Below are 18,768 nucleotides of genomic sequence, written 5' to 3'. Positions count from 1 at the left end.
AGTTACCAAAAGCAAGTGAGTGGTTAATATAATTTCTTTTCAAATTTTCCACATAAATGTCGGGTTTTAGTTTTCTATGGCAACATTAGATGTATTTTGCTGATCCAAAGTTTATTATTTACGGTCCTAATTGTAATGATGTAACACGACATGTTAAAAGCAAATTCATGTTTTTTGTTTAAAGTTTTGTTTCAAAACTCTAATAAATTGTAATATTTTAAAATATAAGATATAAGTAACACAATAAGGTGAATTTGATATTTATGACATTAATTTCTATTATGAAAATGTTTTCTAAGGTATTAGAGCTAATCCGGACATTTCATATTTTCTCTCTACAGAAAACGACAGTTAAAAACTGTCATTTTCAATGTCCACTGATAGTCCACTGCTTTCTGTCACTTTTATTGACAAAACTTGCTCAAACTGTGTAGGAAACAGTATTTACTATTTATTGTAGTTAAGGAAAATAAATGTATATCCCTCTATACAATGAGACTAAAAGACGATATTTCTGCCGACTTTCAGTCACGAAGCTGTGCTTCGTCACCGTGTCGCTGCCGCTGTTCGCGTTCATAACTTGCGTTTTGATGACTATGTACAAAGATTTTCAAAATGCGAATAAAACACACTGTGATGTGCCGAATGTGTTTCCGTCTATATCAGCGTCCATAGGGAACTATGAGCCTCAAAGCTCTTTATGGAGATCGGCCATTTACGCTCACGCGCCTATGCGCTTCTTCATAGTTTACCTGAGGTGGGAGTATTACAGGAACGTTATAAGCGATAATCTAGAGATAGTGATCAAGTTAGCAGTATTGTTAAACGTTATAGAAAATTTATCTTTATTAGGACTAACACATTGGACTTCATCCCTGCATTATCGTAAGTAACCTTGCATTATGCAATGCATTTTATTTGCTGGGTCAACTGCAATGACGTGTTGAAGGTTTTTGACTGAACTGAACAATTTCATTATCTTGTTTCCATCTGCTTCATAGACAAAAAAAAACAAACCATGGAAAAAAATATTTCACTAAACTTACTGTGTAAGATTGTCCCCAAAATATTTATTTATTTTATTATGGGGCCATTTCATGGCACTTTATTTTTCACTGTTTTTTTCTATGTATGTCTATTGTCTGTGTGTTTACGAATACAAAACTATTCTATTCTAATAAAGGAAAATTGGAAAAAAATCACCGCTGTGCCGGACTTGCGTGTTGCTGCTTATTCGGAATATTGATTCACATTGCATTAATTCATTAAGAGATTTCAATATTTAAAGTTTGAGAAATATCCCAATGTGGTTTAAAATACTTTACCAAATAATCTATATATAATTTCAGCATATCATGAATTCTGCTTCAAAATGTTCATCGGGACATCAGTGTTCTACATGTTGTTCACCTGCATGATGCTCACCAAGTACCGGCGGAAAGCCTCCGTGTCCAGTTCTGAGATGCAGTCCGTCAAGCTCAAGTGGAGAGCTTTTGTGGTCAACATCGGCTCTTTCGCCTTTGCTGCTTACTTCTTCTTGAGACACAACAGATTGTGTGAACCTTACAGTAAGTACCAATGGAAAGCCATTGTGTCCAGCTCAAAGATGCAGTCCATCAAGCTCAAGTGGAGGACTTTTGTGATCAACATCGGCTCTTTCGCCTTTGCTGCATTTAGTTTTCACATAGTTCATTGTTTAATAATTTAGCATAACTAGTAAATTGAAGGGATGTTTACAAAAACAACATAACTGCTTAGAGCTGACACTTTTTTAAGAACATTGTTAATCGTTTCAGGTGTCAACCAGTGTAGTCAGTTATGTTGTTTTTGTAAACATCCCTTCAATTGTATTCAGACTACTTTTTTCATCCTCAATAGGTTCATTATTATTGAATTACTAATAATTAATGCGTTTAGTATTTCCCATATCCATCTCAATTGTTACGATAAAATTTAATTCAAGTTTACTTATCAACTGTTGATAAAGTCGTAAAAAATGTTAATTATTAACATTTTTAGAATTTAACTTGCTCCTAAAAAGCATCATTGAAATTCCATTACTTATTTAACTTTTGTCATTAGGTAGATATGTATCAAATTGATTTAAATTTATTTATGTAGAAAGTAATCATAAAATCGTTTGTCTTTTTCAGTGTATTCACTGTTTGGGTTCTCGGAGTACATTGTGGTAATCAGCAACATAATGTTCCACCTGACGACGGTGTACGACCTCCGAAGGCAGTTTCTGTGCGTATCCCTTAGAGGGATCCATTTGGAATAAGATTATTAGAAAAAATAGTTCTCATGATGTTTATAAATAAAGGAAAAGTGGACGAACTTATCAGCTCGAGCACTATCAATCGGTGAGTCATGGTAGCTCAGTTGGTCGAGCGAAGGGCTGGTAACTCAGAGTCGCGAGTTCGAGTCCCGACAGTGAAATTTTCCACTTTTCCTTTATTTCGAAGCAATGTGGTTACAAAATTAATTTATTAGTTTTCATGACATTTTAAAATTAAGGGTCGGTATTGGCAGAGGTATTAGGTGAAGACGTGAAGACTGTAAAATTATAAAATGTGTTAATACTTGATGTTGATTGAATATTTAACCATTTGAACGGCACCGTGGCCTACACGTGCGCGGCGGCGGCGGCGGCGGCGGCGGCGGCGGCGCGTCATCTCACCGTGCACCTGTCGTGTCGGAACCGCACGAAGGTTGATATGATACTGAGCTGTAGCCGCGCGTCACTTGACGTCTGCGGCGGTCACAGGTTGTGACTGAATAATGTATGGAAATGAGAAATGACCACATAACTTCGCATGCATCTGTCATTCATTTTCTATTCTTCTAACTACTAACTATTGTCTCCTTGTTTAAGATAGCCCCCTGAGTAACTTTCAGGCGTAGTTGCAGGCATCGTCATGTATTTATGACAAAAGGTGCAAGCGTTGCAAAATAGTCGAGTGTTATACATTCAATAGATAAATATAGATACAAGATAATTACTAATTAGAAATGTGGCTTTTAATGCGAAAAATAATCAATATTTATTGTCTTAAGACTAGAGGGTGAAATAAATATAACAAAGTTTAAAAACTGCGCAGTTCCGCACCGACTGAATATATTACGCCGTAGTCCGCAGTAGTTAGACCGTAAGTAGCGAATATTCCTCATAGGCGTAGGCGGGTCCTGCATATTAGAAGGTTTAACAATTATGTGTAGTTATCTAATTAAAATCGTTGTAAATGTCCATCCTCCATAGACGTTACCATGCTTAACCCTTTACCGGGCGTATAGGTGTCAGAGATGACGCAATATATCACGGTGGAAATATATTCATGTCTGACCCTTAGGTTAAGTAGCATTATCAATTTTTCCCGTTTAACTGATTTTACAACATTCCTTACTAACAAATAAAATATATATTTTGTGTTAGGTTTTATACCAAAATATATAAGCAATAATATAATAGCATGAACAGGAATTCTAGCTTTAAGTAGGATTTTTTAATGACGCGTTTTTCTACAAAATTATTTTTAGGCTTTGTATAAAAAACAGTATTTTATGAATAAATATTTAGCTATATGTATTATGTTTCACGATTGTGCTCCGAACGGAAGAATCGATAGTTTTGCAGCCCAGGTATTTTTAAGGTAACTGGAAATATCGAAATTTGTATTGATTTTTTTTTATATCGTTTTTTTTTTAATAATTAGGTATGTTATGATTTTTTTATTTTATGTAATGATCGGCTGATGGCGTACCATCGCCCACACTCTTAACTGTCCATCGATGGACATTATACCTTTTGTTATAAGGTCTACCGATGGACAGTTGGCAGTGTTCCTGTTTGTACATATGTACATGCTCTGGCGCCGTTAATTACGATTCTACAAGTACTACGCATACCTGCCTAATCAAAAGGAGAATGTACTGCTAAATAGAAAATTGCATATGATATGTTTTTTTTAATATTTATTTTAACGGGTTGTAAAAGATTTATTTATTTTTAGATATGACTATAACATACTGCTATGAATATTTTAATACCTATCATTAAAGGTACAAATATTTTTATCGTCATTTGATTGTTTTAACCGTCTTCCCTGAGCATATTGTCTAATATGTAGTCAAAAAATAAAAAATGGAATAAATTTAATTTATTTACAATATCGAATCTATTTTATTTATACGACTCCTTCTCATACAAATGTTCTTTTTAAATAAAAGATTTTTATGTAAACGGGGCATATGTATATTTATTATATAACAATCTGTATATACATAATATATATATATATATATATATATATATATATATATATATATATATATATATATATATATATATATATATATATATATATATATATATATATCTGTATTGCACATTTTATATACAATTGGATTGGAATTACATCTTTAAATCAATAAACGTCAATACAAAAATATAAATAAAAAAGTCAATAAATTATATCTTTTGAATTATAATTTAGCACCATACATAACTCTTAAACCTAGTACAGTCGGCGTCAAATATAGGCGTATCCAGACTAGTCCATTTTTCGCCAATCTGATTAAATTGCCCGATTGAATCAGGACGTGCGGACTGCGGACGCAAACGCCAATTTGGCTCGCCGAATTCAACTGCCGATAATTACCGATATTACCGATAATATGTGGTGCGGACGCAAGAATACCATTTTCGTTTTGGGGCATTTTTTTCAATTTAGAGGGCTCTAATGTCACCATAATCTAAAATTGGAGATTGACGCTAATTTCATTTCTGATCAAATCGGTCGATTTGATCATCCCGTCTGGATACCGCTTATATTGTAGCAGCCAAAGTGGCCAAATAGTTCGTCACACCGTAGGCGTACAGCCGTAATAAATATAATTATGGTGTAACGAACTATTTGACCACTTTTGCAGCTATAATATATTTGATGCTGACTGTACAAAAAATCGTGTCATAAATAAATGTGTATGTGTGTGTATGACATGTTCTCACAACAACACATATAATTGACCACGGGTGACCAATTACGAGTATGTATTTGAAATAAGATTTAATAACGGCATCGGAGTCTCAAGTGATACTGAGAATTGACTATTAATAATTTGCTACAACAACAAAAGCGATACTACAAATTTTTATATCAAAGGAAAAATGGAAAATAATAAATAAGATAGGACATTCTTACGGTACAGTCACCAGGAATAGTTGCTAAGCGGGCGAGGTGTTCAAAATTATCTTGACGCGACTTTATTGCTATGAAAATAAGAGCGCGTCTAGGTAATTTTGAACACCTCGCCGCAGAAGAAATAATAGTACTACCGTACAGAAAGGACACTTCCTACAAACCCGAAGTTTGGCAGCGGCTCAGGGTCGAATCATGCTATCCCTTTCTAATATATCGCACTATCCCTTTCGGCTATTTAGGGTTGTCAAAATTCAAGTGATTGTCTTATCTGTGGTCGTGCACGCAAAAGGAAGTCAAGTGGTGCCAACCCTAATAATTGCTCGGAGCAATGCTGAGCCGAACGGAGCCGAGTTCGACCGAAGTCAGGAGTGTCTCCCCACTGACCTCGCCCGCTTAGTAACTTCCGCTGCTAACTGACGTCCCTTATACGTGGAAGAACAAAGGAAGGAAGGAAGGAATGGAAAGACTCGCACGCTTCCGGTAGCGATCAGATCGGTAGCGTTCCGAGTTCCGTCGCAAGTTCGAGTCTGGTCGGAAGCGGTGACTTTTACAATTTTTACTTAAATATAAAAAAAATAGTATCCCTCGGAGACGTTTCCGTCTGATAAAAATTAGTCACTAATTAACTCATAATTATTACACCTTGGCAAAACAGAGTAGAAATTAAAAAGTGACAACACTGTTAGTGTCGTCTCTTTTAAACCATTAAGTAGCTAACACACTACCGCACCGCACCAAGGTCATTGTGGGACGCACCCATAAGTAAGAGGGAGAAAGAGATATCGCTTTCTCCCTCTTACTTATGGGTGCGTCTCACAATGACCTTGGTGCGGTGCGATAGTGTGTTAGCTACTTTAAACCAATTTATAAGTATGTATGTATAAGAAAACGGGACGACACTACAGTGTTGCCACTTTTTAATTTCTACTCTTTTTTGCCAAGCCGTACGTCAGGAGGTCCCAACGTGACGAGGAGCGTTCAAAAATTATAGGGGGCAGCACGGAGACCCCGTTCTATTCGAAACGTCATCGCTAAGTTTTTAATTCGAATTTTTATCTCGCGTACCAATTTTAACTTTAAATTTAGGGCGCCATTTTACGTTTGAAACGTTTTAGGTCACAAGGTGGTGGCCGTTTTCCCTAAGCCGCCTTTCGAGGCGGTTCTGTTGGATAATTTGAACTGGTCGGTCATTTTGTCGGCGATCATCCTTGCGATGGCGAGCGACGACGTGGCGCCGGGCGAGGGCGCGTTGCGCACGTGCAGCACGCGCGTCCCCGCCGCGCCCCCGCCCGAGCCCGGCTGCGAGTCGAACACGAAGTCCTCTATTAATGTACCTGGAATTTAACAAATTATACGTTGTTAGATTAGATGATTTAGATCTACGGAGGACCTATTTCACTTTTGATATATTTACCGTAAAAGTATAAAACTGCCCGTCACGTCACAGTTCACTACAAGCGATATGAAGAAAGCGTATTTGTACCTACTTTTAAATTATTTCGCTTTTACCAAACTGTGACGCGGTGGACATTAAGTTACGTTGGAGGGAAAAGTTTTATACTTTTACGGTAAGTCGCCTATATTTATATCGAAAACTACATTTTTATCACCAAATTGACTGATCGGGATGGTTTTAACGAGCCCCTCGATGATGTTGCATTGTTTTATCACTTAGATTCTTTGGCCACCTTTATTAGTTTCTACGATGTTCAGAACGTAGAATTGATATAATTTACCTAATAGTATTTTTTAACTGTTTTTTTCTTAATTTGTTCAAAGATTACACAATAGTTCAGTTAAGACAAATATTTATGTCTCATCGAAAAAGAGAGAATATTAACAAGCTTTTATTAGGTCGACCTGTATGTAACTAACTTGTAATGAAATCTAAGGTAGCTAATTTAACCATCTTCCAACAAGGATCGTAGCGTCATGAAAATTGGCAGCTGTATGTAGTTCTGATGACAATACAATAATATGGTACTGTCGAACTGATCTGATGATGGAGACAGGAGGTGGCCATAGGAACTCTGTGATGAAACAACGCAACCTAATTGTGTTAGGGGTTTTTAGGCACTTGTCCCACCAAGAGCGAGTAAGCGATTAACTATCGGCGATTTTCTCGCCCAAGAAACGAACAAAAGATTAGGATCCTGTGTTAGTAAAAGAGACACATACATTTATAGTTCATTGCTGGCTGTTCACACTGCCGGCGAGAACACTCGCTCTACTAGTTTGTCGCCGCGATAAGATAAAACTAGCTCAGCAGTACTCGCTCGGCGATGCTCGCTTCGTAGTTAGAACTCAAGCTGCGAGACCAATCAGTCTGCGTGTTCGGCTACGCTGCACCGCCCGAGCGAGTGACGCGAGGAATAGCCCGTCGCACTCGAACACTCGCCTATAGCCGAGCGACAAAACTATTGGAGCTAACACTCGCTTCTCGCCGCTCGCCCACTCGTTTCTAGCTTATCGTTCTACTCGCTTATCGCTCATCGTCGGCGGTGGGACAAGTGCCTTAGAATTGTCTCGATGAGTATTAGTTGTCTGTCGTATGAAAAGTACAGTCAGCGATAAAAGCTTGTCCAAAAATGAAATTTTTGCCAAAAACTTATTATCCATTTCAAATACCTACGCAAATGATGATTCGACCTTCAACGCGCGAGTGCTTCACCGTACGCGCCGGCAAAACAACCCTAATGGGGTTGACTACTACGCTCTGAAATTATTTTGCAAAAAACCGGGCAAGTGCGAGTCGGACTCGCGCACGAAGGGTTCCGTACCATAACGAAAAAAAAAAACGGAAAAAAATGCAAAAAAAAACGGTCTGGTTCCTTTAACCGCCTGTAACCGTTATATTTTTATGAGTAGAAAGATGTACGCCCAAAATGTTTCAAGGTTAGTTATCTGGTTCCTAAATGAAATGTATTTGGATGGTCTTTGATCCATAGTTTTTTTACAATAATATAATAAAGAGAATTAGGCAGCATGGTTCAATTGACCTCACATGACTGTCAATTGAAACACTATGTAAGGTCAATTGAAACACTCGAATATCTTCGGCACAATGAAAGTACTTATATCTGTTTTAATCTTTTTCATCACTACTTCTGCGTACAATGAGCTCATCAAAAGTTCGCAAGCATAAAATAAATATTTCTCAATTTATGAACATGAACATCTCGATAAAAACAAGCGGGGAAAAAAAAAGTATACGACTTTCAGTTTTCTTTGTTGCTCTACCTTATACATTTATCTGAACCAAATTAGTTTTAATGCAATTATAAAATATAACGATATAGAATCGCAGAAAAAAACATAATCATGTTTCATATAAAGTGCTTGTTTCAACTATAACAATGTTTCAATCACAACCATTCCGTGTACCTACCCTCTGACAACGAGTGTTGCAAACGTCGGGACGTAAAATGAAATAATAGACGCAATAAAATAATCAGTTTAAATTGTTTTATTAAACAAAAACATGGTGATATGCCAAATAAAAAAAATCCTAAACTCTCTAAAACAAATAACTATTACTTAAGGTTTGTCACCGACTTCAAAACGTGATAATTTATGAACTAGGTCAAAAACTACATAAATAAAAGTGAACATCAATAGAACCAACATGTGCATCGAATACAGAACCTCCTTATATTTTGAAGTCGGCTACTTTTAGGGACGATTAAAACGCGAGGACGATTGAAACGTTTCAAACGTCCACAAGCAAGTTGTTTCTATCGTCCCCACACCTCGTTTTTCACTTTAAGGTCAAATATTATATATAAAAAAGACTCGAGCGCTGATCAATGGCCATTAAAAACATTCTTTTATTCCTAACTCGAACACCAAAATAATTTGATTAGTCAAAATACAAGAGTAAACGAAGTTATAAGAAAATATACGAGTGCGCAAGTTCTTACTTTTTACCGCGAAAAACAAGTTTAGCTCGAGGACACCCCTGTCTCGCACCATCGCTCGAGCCCTACTCGTACTGGTCAAGGATAATAATATGGCCGACCGCGTGTACCGACTGTTGCGTCAGACGCGTAGGTATTATAGTTTTCGAGAAATTTGACTTATTTCAATCATGACGTGTTTCTATATCAGTGCGTTGCAATGCGCGGCCGGAAGCGGTCGTGCCGTAGTGCACTGCACGAATTTTAAAATTCGCGAACCGCGCGGCAATAGCCGCTGCCTGCTTACCCGCTATGACTTCATCACAAGTCGTAGTCAACGAGTTGTTGGCATTTATTCAAAATGCCACCGTGACTTTGGATGAGACCAGCATCGTGCAGATCTGCAAGTCCAGCTTCCAGGAGGAGGACATATGTAGTGGCAAGGCGCTGCTCTACCAGACGCTCGGCAAAGCCGACGAAATGCCATCACGACGAAGAGATGGAGGCGTGAAGAGTCTACGGGACATCATCTCGGTGTTCAAGGGGACCGATTCATCAAACATGCCCTCTTTCGTGGCGAAGGACCTACATCGGCTACCTGTCGTCTCGTTGGACCATGTTGACGTTTCCAGGCTGCTAAAGGATATCATTTTCCTGAAGGACAGTCTGGCTGAAATGCAGGCTAAGTTGGAGGTATCGAATAATACCATCAGGGAACTACGTTCTGAATTAGCGTTAATACGAAGTGCTAGTTCGGAATGTAGGTCAGATAACTCTAGCATAGCCGTGTGTCACGTTGCGCGGAATGCGTCCATCGGCGGTTTCGAGTCCGCGAATTTGGATGCGTCGGCGATTGCTGAGCAGGCGACCGCCGACCCGCGCCCCGCCGCCCGCCCGTCTACGTCACCGGAGACGCGCACGTCACGCGAGAGTACGTTGACCCCACAACGTTCCTACGCTGCCACTGCCGCTAAGCCGCCTGCTGTGTCCAAGTCTAAGCAGCGGCCGAAGAAAGGGGTGCAGAGCCTTCGTGAACCTGTTCACAAGGATCGGTCACAGCTGACTCTAAAAGAGTCGGGATGCGACAGAGATGGCTTCAAAAAGGTGGAGAGGAGAAAGAAGTCAGCTCGTCCGAATCAGTGCGGTACCGCACCGACTGGACCTAACCATTTGCTGCGTCCTGCAACACCGACGACGCTGCTGTATGTGTCCCGATTACACTACCTTACGAAGGTCGAGGAGATCGTGAAGTATGTACGAGCCAAGTCCGGATTCATCCTGAGGGTCGTGAAGTTGGAATCTCGACACAGTGTGAATTTTAATTCTTTTGTGCTGAGCGTTCCGACTGAACATCTAGCGACCTTCACCAAGGAGGAGTTTTGGCCGAAGAGTGTCAAGTTCCGGCGGTTCCGCGGCCGGCTCCCTGACACTGCGGGGTTGCGAACTGCATCGCAGCCATAATTGTGTTTTTAGTTTTAAGATATATTTTGTAATAATATGTATGCTAGTTTTAAGGTATTTATCTATGGGCCAATAGTTGCCTGAAAATAAATGTTTTCATTCATTCATTCTATTGTCCCCGGTCTACCCTACTGACCACGCCCGACGTTGCTTAACTTTGGTCAAAAATCACGTTTGTTGTATGGGAGCCCCATTTAAATCTTTATTTTATTCTGTTTTTAACCGACTTCAATTTCATAGAAGGAGGAGGTTCTGTATTCGGTTGTGGCTATTTTTTTTTTTTTTCTATGTACGTTTACCGATTACTCCGACATCCGTAGTCCGATTTGAGTAATTCTTTTTTTGTTTGAAAGGAGCTACCTCCGAGTTGGTCCCATTTTATTTTTTATTTTTTATTTTTTTTTTATAGGAAAAAGGTAAACATTTGACCACAATCTCACCTGATGGTAAGTGCCGATGCAGTCTAGGATGGAACATGCTTACCTAAAAGATGTCTATTCACTCTCGATTTAAAGAGATCCAAGTTATAGTGGACTGGGAATAGATTTGCAGGAAGTGAATTCCACTCCTTAGCCGTTCGCATGATAAAGCTGGATGCATAGCGCTTAGTTCTAATCAGCGGCAGAGTAACGACGTAAGGGTGAAACGCAAGTCCGCGTCTAGTCCCACGGTGGCAGAACGGAGATGGGGGGATTAGATTATGTAATCCCATCGCACACTCCCCGAAATGTATCCTGTAGAATACCGATAAACAAGCTACCTTTCTACGGTGTTCAAGGCTCTGCAGTCTAGCCTCTACCAATCCCGCATCTCCAATAAGCTTCCTAGCGCGTTTGTCTATGGAATCTAAGGCGGCTAGCTGATACTTGGCGGATCCATCCCAAAGGTGGCTGCAGTACTCCATACACGACCGGACTTGAGCTACGTAAAGCTGAAGGAGCTGCCCTGGTGTGAAGAACCGCTTGACCTTAGCGAGGACGCCTAATCGTCTAGCTGCAGATTTGGCCAGAGATTCAATATACGCCCCAAAGTTCAGGTTAGACGAGATACTCGTGCCAAGTAGCTGAAGATGGTTGGATATCGGTACGGATACATCCCGGAAAGTCGGAGTCAGGCCGAATGGACTCCGTTTGGCAGAGAACAGACACGCCTGCGTTTTGGTAGCGTTGAATTGGTTCTGTTCTGATGATGGGATCCATGAGGAATTGAGGGAACTCCTCAATTTTTAAAGGCACATGCATGGTGTTTTGGGCGTTTTCTTAAGCAACTCGAGCACTTTCTCCCGAAAACCACTAATTTGATGAAGTAGACCTGATGATGATGATTATTTTGATGATAATGATGATGATTTCTTTAAATGTAAGTATGTTCACCGATTACTCCGGCACCTGTGATCCGATTTGAGTAATTCTTTTTTTGTTTGGAAGAAGTTACCTCCACGGTGTTTCCGTATTATTTTTGGTTCTGGTCTGATGATGGAATCCATGAGGAATTGAGGGAACTCCTCAATTTTTAAAGGCACGTGTTAAGTGATTTCGGGGTTTTCTAAAGTAACTCGAGCATTTGCTTCCGAAAACCACCAATTTGATGTACTGCAACTGTAGCCTTACCACGAGTTTGACATTGACATATTCGCTAACGTCTTATGCATCTAAATGTAACTTTTTATGCATCTCGCTCACACTAAGGTTAGTACGAGCGAGATGCATAGGAAGTAAGTTACACACATGCTAGCGAATATATCAATGTCAAACTCGTGGTAAGCTGGTAGGGCTATTACTGATCGGGGGTTAGGGTTAGGAGTTAAGGGGTCAGAGATTAACGGGTCGTGGAATGGCGGTTGAAGGGTTGCTGGTTCAGGATCGAGGGGTTCCTGGATCAGGGGTTGATGTGCTGTGAGGTTGAGTGATCGGGGTGCTGAGGGATTGGGTCAGTGGCGGGGCGGGCGGATGGATTTAGTTGACAGGAATTATAATTTCCCAGACGGACTCGAGAAAATTCCTGGTTCAGGGTCGAGGGGTTCCTGGATCAGGGGTTGATGCGCTGTGAGGTTGAGTGATCGGGGCGTTGAGGGATTGGGCCAGTGGCGGGGCGGAGGATGGATTTAGTGTAGTAGTGACAGGAATTATAATTTCCCAGACGGACTCGAGAAAATTCCTGATTACATACATATTTATTAAAGTAATAGGTACACGAATTTAGTGTTAAACATGATCTTGTTTTTCATTCATGCGTCGCGCTCTTAACAATGCGTTAAAACTAAAAATGGAAAAATAAAAACTTTTTACAAAAAAAAGCAAACCGACTTCAAAAAGGATGAAATAAAATATTACCCTTTTTGAAGTCTATGCGTTACCAACTGATATGTTTGAAGTCGGTGCCAAGCCAAGTAGTAACAATACCAGTCAAAATAATCAGCTTTATGGCTATAAATCCCATTAGAACTGCACTAATCCCCTTCTACTGCACTAATTCTTCTCCTTTATACCTCTCTCAAAAATTTCAATTTCTGGCTGAATGCAGTGGCCACCGTCTGCGTTCGAGCGCGAATTTATCACTTGCCATCCCTCCTCACAAATCTCGAGGATACAACAAGTCCTTCGCAGTGCGTCCAGTGAAGCTGTGGAATGAGCTGCCTGTTTCGCTCAGGCAGGCACAATCGGTTGCGTCGTTCAAGGAGAGGTTAAAGAAACTATGGTTATCTGATGATCTGACTGATTAATTTGTCTATATTTCTATTGTATAGTTGCTTTATATCGTTCTAATTCTTTCCAATTTTTAGTGTATTTTCCCCATTCCTTTTTGTGTAATATATGTATGTTTATCCTATAAATTTTGTATGTATTTATATCCTTTATCTTTCTGGTACCTTGTTGTACATTTTGCTGCATTTGTCACCCTCTTTTCACTTTCTCCTCTCATCTACTCAAAGGTTAACTGGAAGAGATCCCTCAAAGGGATAAGTTCGCCTTTGTACTTCTTACTAATTGTATGTTATTTTTAATATGTCTTTTTGTACAATAAAGAGTTTACTACTACTACTACTAATAACTATTACAAATGTGTAAGTAATTTTGTCTGCCTCTTTGTCGCCTTTTCAAGGCTAAACAACTGAACCGCTTTAGGTGAAATTTGGCAAAAAGGTAAATTTCTTAAATTGTTTTATATTTTGAAATGTAGTCCTCTGGATAAGGGACGGGAAATTACTCAGTCCCAATCTCACACTTGCGTGCTATAGACTGTTCGAGCATTAGTAAGAAATGCTCTTTAAAAAATACGACGAAAAAAAATGCATTGGATTTCCACTAATGTGCCGACAAACATGGTACAGACTGCGCCAAGAAGGTTTGATCGTGTGTTCTGAGGTGTGTTCTTAAGCCTCCTCCACACTCGTGAGCGAATCGCGGCGCAAAGCCGCGAACGCGAGTGTGGAGTCCTGAACGCAGACCTGCGAAATCGACTCCACACTCGCGTTCGCGGCTTCGCCCGCGATTCACGCGCATAGTCTGGAGGGGGCTTTAGATACAATCGACGTCAAAGATATATTTACACTTTTGCACCTTACTCCTTTGTAATAAGGCGAAAAGTGTAAACATATTTTTAACGTCGACTGTACCTACAGAAAGTACGTTCATTGTCGTCGTGTAAGGCAATCCAACGTAGGTACTTACATCCTTATCGAATCGCACCAAAATCATGGTATGCTTCAAAATTTGGCTTGGCACCGACTTCAAACATATCAGTTGGTAACGTATAGACTTCAAAAAGGATAATATTTTATTTCATCCTTTTTGAAGTCGGTTTGCTTTTTTTTGTAAAAAGTTTTTATTAGTATTTGTTGTTATAGCGGCAACAGAAATACATCATCTGTGAAAATGTCAACTGTCTAGCTATCACGGTTCGTGAGATACAGCCTGGTGACAGACAGACGGACGGACGGACGGACGGACTGCGAAGTCTTAGTAATAGGGTCCCGTTTTACCTTTTGGGCACGGAACCCTAAAAATCACACGATATCTCTTTTCCACTCCCGATCGCCCGTGCTTTAACACTCCACGGTCCCCTCTCAATATCGGCGGTAGATAGAGACACCACGAATTTCCTCAGCTGCGCTACCTGGAGAGGTATCAGCCATCTCTTTCCCACTTACCGTCTTTCCCCATAGCCTGCGCTCTAACGCCCGACGGCCCCCTCTCAACATCGGCGGTAGACAGAGACAGCACGAATTTCCTCAGCTGCGCTACTTGGAGAGGCATCAGCCACGATCGTGCCATCTCTTTCATTCCGAAGCACGCGTATTTGGTAGCTACTTGGCGGAAGCCTTGGAAGCGTAAGATTTCTCTTAGTTCTTTCATGTTTATGTCGCTCCATCTGGAAAAAAGTAACATTAATGACGAACTATAACAGTCAGTAGGTATTGCGATTTCAACCATACATTTGACAGACTGATAATGGACCTTTGGGATTCTCAGGTAAGTATCAAATTTCAACACGGTCGGACTTAAAATGCACAGAATCGAAACGACAGCCAACTTATTACAAATTTTAAGCCTATTTATGTCCACGGGAATTGGTTACGTGCGAAGTACCTGGTGCGGGTAAGTAAATCGATCGCAGCGCATGAGGTGGTAAAAATTGGAACTAATGAAGGATAGCGTCTTTAACATTTCATACAAGTTACATATATGGTTTTTATTTTTTATTTTATTTATTATTTAATTTGATAATTATTTATACTGTATCCGTGTAAATAGCTTTGTAATGCCACATATTATGTGATCTTTCTCTAGAAGTTAAGAAAGGGTATAGTAAATTATCCTTAAAAGATAGACATACACCATCGGGGACTTTTTTGTAGACCCATGAAAGAGAGACAACCCCACCATACATTGTGTTGTTATATCTCAAACCTTATATTTAAATTATAGGCAGCGTTTTCGATTAAAGCTCCTATATAGCCAGCGTGAATTTTTTCCGACAACATCGTCATATTTCAACCAATTTAAACAAAACCTCAACCAGTTATATACCTAAACCTTCCTCAAGAATCCCTCCGAATCCCCCCTGGGAAAATCGTGTGAAAATACGTTCAGTAGTTTTGGAGTTTTGGAGTAGTTTTCTAAGATGTAGTGAATTGACGTTTTCCCCTAGATTTGCGGACGCTAGGTTGCGTGACAGTCGTGCACGTAGCGAATAGGCACAGTACTTTTCCAATAGCTTGGGTACGGTGTCACTAGCTTTCATCTCCAAACAATTTAAAACGATAATGCAAAATCTTGCAAAATTGTATTAAGATGACATGTGTCGCCGTACCCAAACTGTTTGAAAATGATTATAACTAAGGTCAAGTTTAAAGTTATGTACTTCACCTTGTTTAAACCCTACGCCACTCCTTATCCAAGCTTGTCCAAGCCATGCATGGTACATCTACATGGTAATGATAAGGGGCTTTAAAATAGAAACAAATTAATAAGATAAAGTTGTTATCAATAGTCTCTTCTCAAATACTCGTAATTGTTACTGGAGATATCATAAGATTTCAAAAAAATCAAACACGTACTATAAGTAAGACGATGTTCAAAAGTCTGCACCTTAACTGATCATCCATGGACCTTATGTATTTGGTTTAGGTATGAACTAACAGTTAAGTGTTTGAGCAGCAGAAAACCGCAGCTCGACCTTAACCTGTTAGGTTAGCTGTTTCATGATATAATGTGATAGAGCAAGGTCGGCACATGTTTTGATCCCGATATCGATACCGATTTCATGGCGAATGCGGTGCCTTGCGTTATCGAGGTACATAACTGTGTCGAAGATGGTATTAGTATCCTCTAGTAGCCATCTGCAGAAACCGCAGCCCGACCTCAACCTACCAGGTTGACTGGTTGTGTTTATTGGTAGAGCAAGGTCGACACATCTTTTGATCCCGACATCGAAACTGATTTCACGGCGAATGGGTTGCGGTTGGGTTTACGATTTCAGTACCAATTGGGAAACTAGGTCCAAAGACGAGTTATGTTATTGTTAATAGATATCCTTATATTTATCATTATAAGTTATAAAAGATATAAGGATGTGTCGAAAAACCCATAAAGGTGAGAATAGAGTACATATTCAATAATATACATAATTTGCTGTCGGAATCGGAAAACAAGCATCATACCTGCTTGCATCGGCTGAATCAATATGTGGTATATTTGTGGTATTGTTTTGTTAATGAACATGCAACTGAACAAATAATAAAAAAATGGGTTTAAACTTACTTGTATCCTTCTTTTGCAAACGCCAGAATCGCATTAGGACCAACAATGATCCTTCCATCTATCCGCGGGGTCAGATGCACTCCCAAGAACGGGAACCTCGGGTCCGGAACCGGGTAAATATTCGCTTTCACTAAATCGCTCTTTTCTCTAACTATATACAAGTATTCGCCTCTGAAAGGGACTACTTTAGGCTCCTCCGGACAGCCTGTTAATACTGCGATTGTGTCTGAATGTAAGCCACAGCATGTTAACACATGAGACGCTCGCACTTCTTGCCCTTTTTCATCGGAAATTATCACAGGATAGTCGCTATCCTCGGCTTCAGCGAACTTCCTAACTTCGAAATTTAAATATTTCTGTCCACCCCGCTCTTCGAAATCTTCTACGAAAGATCTCGTGACTTCCCCCCAGCTGACAATGCCTGTATGCGGAGACCAGATGCCTTGTAAACCGTCGCAGTTTGGTTCGATTTCTTTCATCTGTTTCCTGTCCATGAGTTCCATATCTTTGACTCCATTTTTCTGTCCTCTATCATACAGTTCTAATAGCCTAGGTATTTCAGCTCGCTCCGTCGCTACAATTAATTTCCCGCATTTTAAATATGGCACTTTCTTTTTGTCGCAATACTCGTAAGCTAAGCTGTGCCCTTCAACGCAAAGCTTCGCCTTCAACGAGCCAGGTTTGTAGTAGATGCCGGCGTGAATGACTCCGCTGTTGTTCCCGCTCTGGTGGTGAGCGAAGCGGTGTTCCTTCTCCAGGAGGGCTATCTTCAGGTCGGGGTAGCGTATGAGCAGCTCACGGGCCGAGGCGGCGCCGACTATGCCCCCGCCGATGACTACTACGTCGTATTTGGCTGCATTGCTGAGTGATCTGAAATTAATTGTAAATAATTACCTAGTACCTATTTAGTATGTACACTGTGGCATTTATTAAAGTTTAGAGATGACAACACATTCACCGCTAAGCTACGGCCGGTCGGCCGTAGCACTACGTAGCCAATATTAAGTATGCATGTTTTCCAGGTATGTAAGAATATGCTTCATAGGGAAAAACGACAACGTGTCTTGACTAACGTTGATTTGGTTAATTTACTCTTTATTGATTTGTTTTATTTTATTTCATTCAACCTTAGGGGCTGTCCATAAATTACGTCATCGATTTTTGTCGATTTTGGACCCCCCCCCCCTATAATCATCCAAATGACCCCATTTCCTCCTACTTCATGCTACCGTCATCCGATGTCCAGACCCCCCCCCCCTAATTTGAAATGACGTAATTTATGAATAGGGGCCATCCATTAATTACATCACACGTTTAGGGGGAGGGAGGGGGTCAAGGAAATGTGACATGTTGTGACAAGGGGGAGGGGGGAGTCATAAACTTTGTGACGTCACTTTAACATCAGTAACCGAAAATGTATTTAAATTATTTTATACGCTAATTATCATTTAAATAACAAGGTTTTAAAACGATAATCGTTTTTATTCGTTTAATTTTATTTCTTAATCAGTTTCGGGTTATAAAATTACTAATATTTCTTTTGTCAAAAATATTTTGATAAAATATTAAATAAATATTTGCCGATTTCGTTGAAGAAATGTGACGTCACACCAGGGGGGAGGGGTTTGCCAAATGTGACCAAGTGTGACAAGGAGGGGGGGAGGGGTAAAAAAACCTAGAAATTCGTGTGACGCAATTAATGGATGACCCCATAGCCCCTTATAAAGGTATATCTTATTTTTATTTTATTCAGTTGAGTGCCAGGGCTAGGCATAGTGCATGGCTATTTCAGCCTCTTGTGAGTTCACACGTGATGTTATCTACTTCCGCCATTATAAACGATGCTCCGATACAAGTACAACGCTGCACGACACAGTGTGGCGTAAGCGCCATCGACAATAAGGTCTCTTTTCATATGTAATGCCACAAACAATATATATTGTTGCG

General features: G+C 39.9%; 2 protein-coding genes across 2 annotated transcripts in view; one reads left to right on the top strand and one right to left on the bottom strand.

Moving 5' to 3' along the window:
- Positions 1-407: 407 nt before the first annotated feature.
- On the top strand, positions 408-3,682 carry LOC134806049 (post-GPI attachment to proteins factor 2). Its single transcript, XM_063779256.1, has 3 exons — positions 408-885; positions 1,350-1,568; positions 2,154-3,682. The coding sequence occupies exons 1-3, from the start codon at positions 474-476 to the stop codon at positions 2,279-2,281; spliced, it is 759 nt and encodes a 252-aa protein (XP_063635326.1). The 5' UTR covers positions 408-473; the 3' UTR covers positions 2,282-3,682.
- Positions 3,683-6,141: 2,459 nt separating this feature from the next.
- The window catches only part of LOC134794330 (L-2-hydroxyglutarate dehydrogenase, mitochondrial), a 417,328-nt gene continuing 404,701 nt past the window's right edge, over positions 6,142-18,768 (bottom strand). The window contains exons 3-5 of the mRNA XM_063766124.1: positions 16,822-17,691; positions 14,709-14,929; positions 6,142-6,535 (exon numbers count right to left, since the gene is read on the bottom strand). Coding sequence (XP_063622194.1) covers positions 6,318-6,535; positions 14,709-14,929; positions 16,822-17,691 — 1,309 coding nt within the window. The 3' untranslated portion in view covers positions 6,142-6,317. The remainder of the gene's footprint in view (positions 6,536-14,708; positions 14,930-16,821; positions 17,692-18,768) is intronic.

The sequence above is a fragment of the Cydia splendana genome, chromosome 1 (assembly GCF_910591565.1).
Source record: "Cydia splendana chromosome 1, ilCydSple1.2, whole genome shotgun sequence".
NCBI classification, from domain to species: Eukaryota; Metazoa; Arthropoda; class Insecta; order Lepidoptera; family Tortricidae; genus Cydia; species Cydia splendana.
The sequence above is the reverse complement of the archived record's forward strand: the minus strand, read 5'-3'. Positions and strand labels throughout refer to the sequence as shown.

Excerpts from the sequence above, each read along its gene's own strand:
- LOC134806049 (XM_063779256.1), top strand. The coding sequence starts at position 474 with ATGTATATCCCTCTATACAATGAGACTAAAAGACGATATTTCTGCCGA. Across the intron at positions 886-1,349 it reads GACTTCATCCCTGCATTATC|CATATCATGAATTCTGCTTC; the intron begins GTAAGTAACCTT and ends ATATAATTTCAG. Across the intron at positions 1,569-2,153 it reads CAGATTGTGTGAACCTTACA|TGTATTCACTGTTTGGGTTC; the intron begins GTAAGTACCAAT and ends TGTCTTTTTCAG.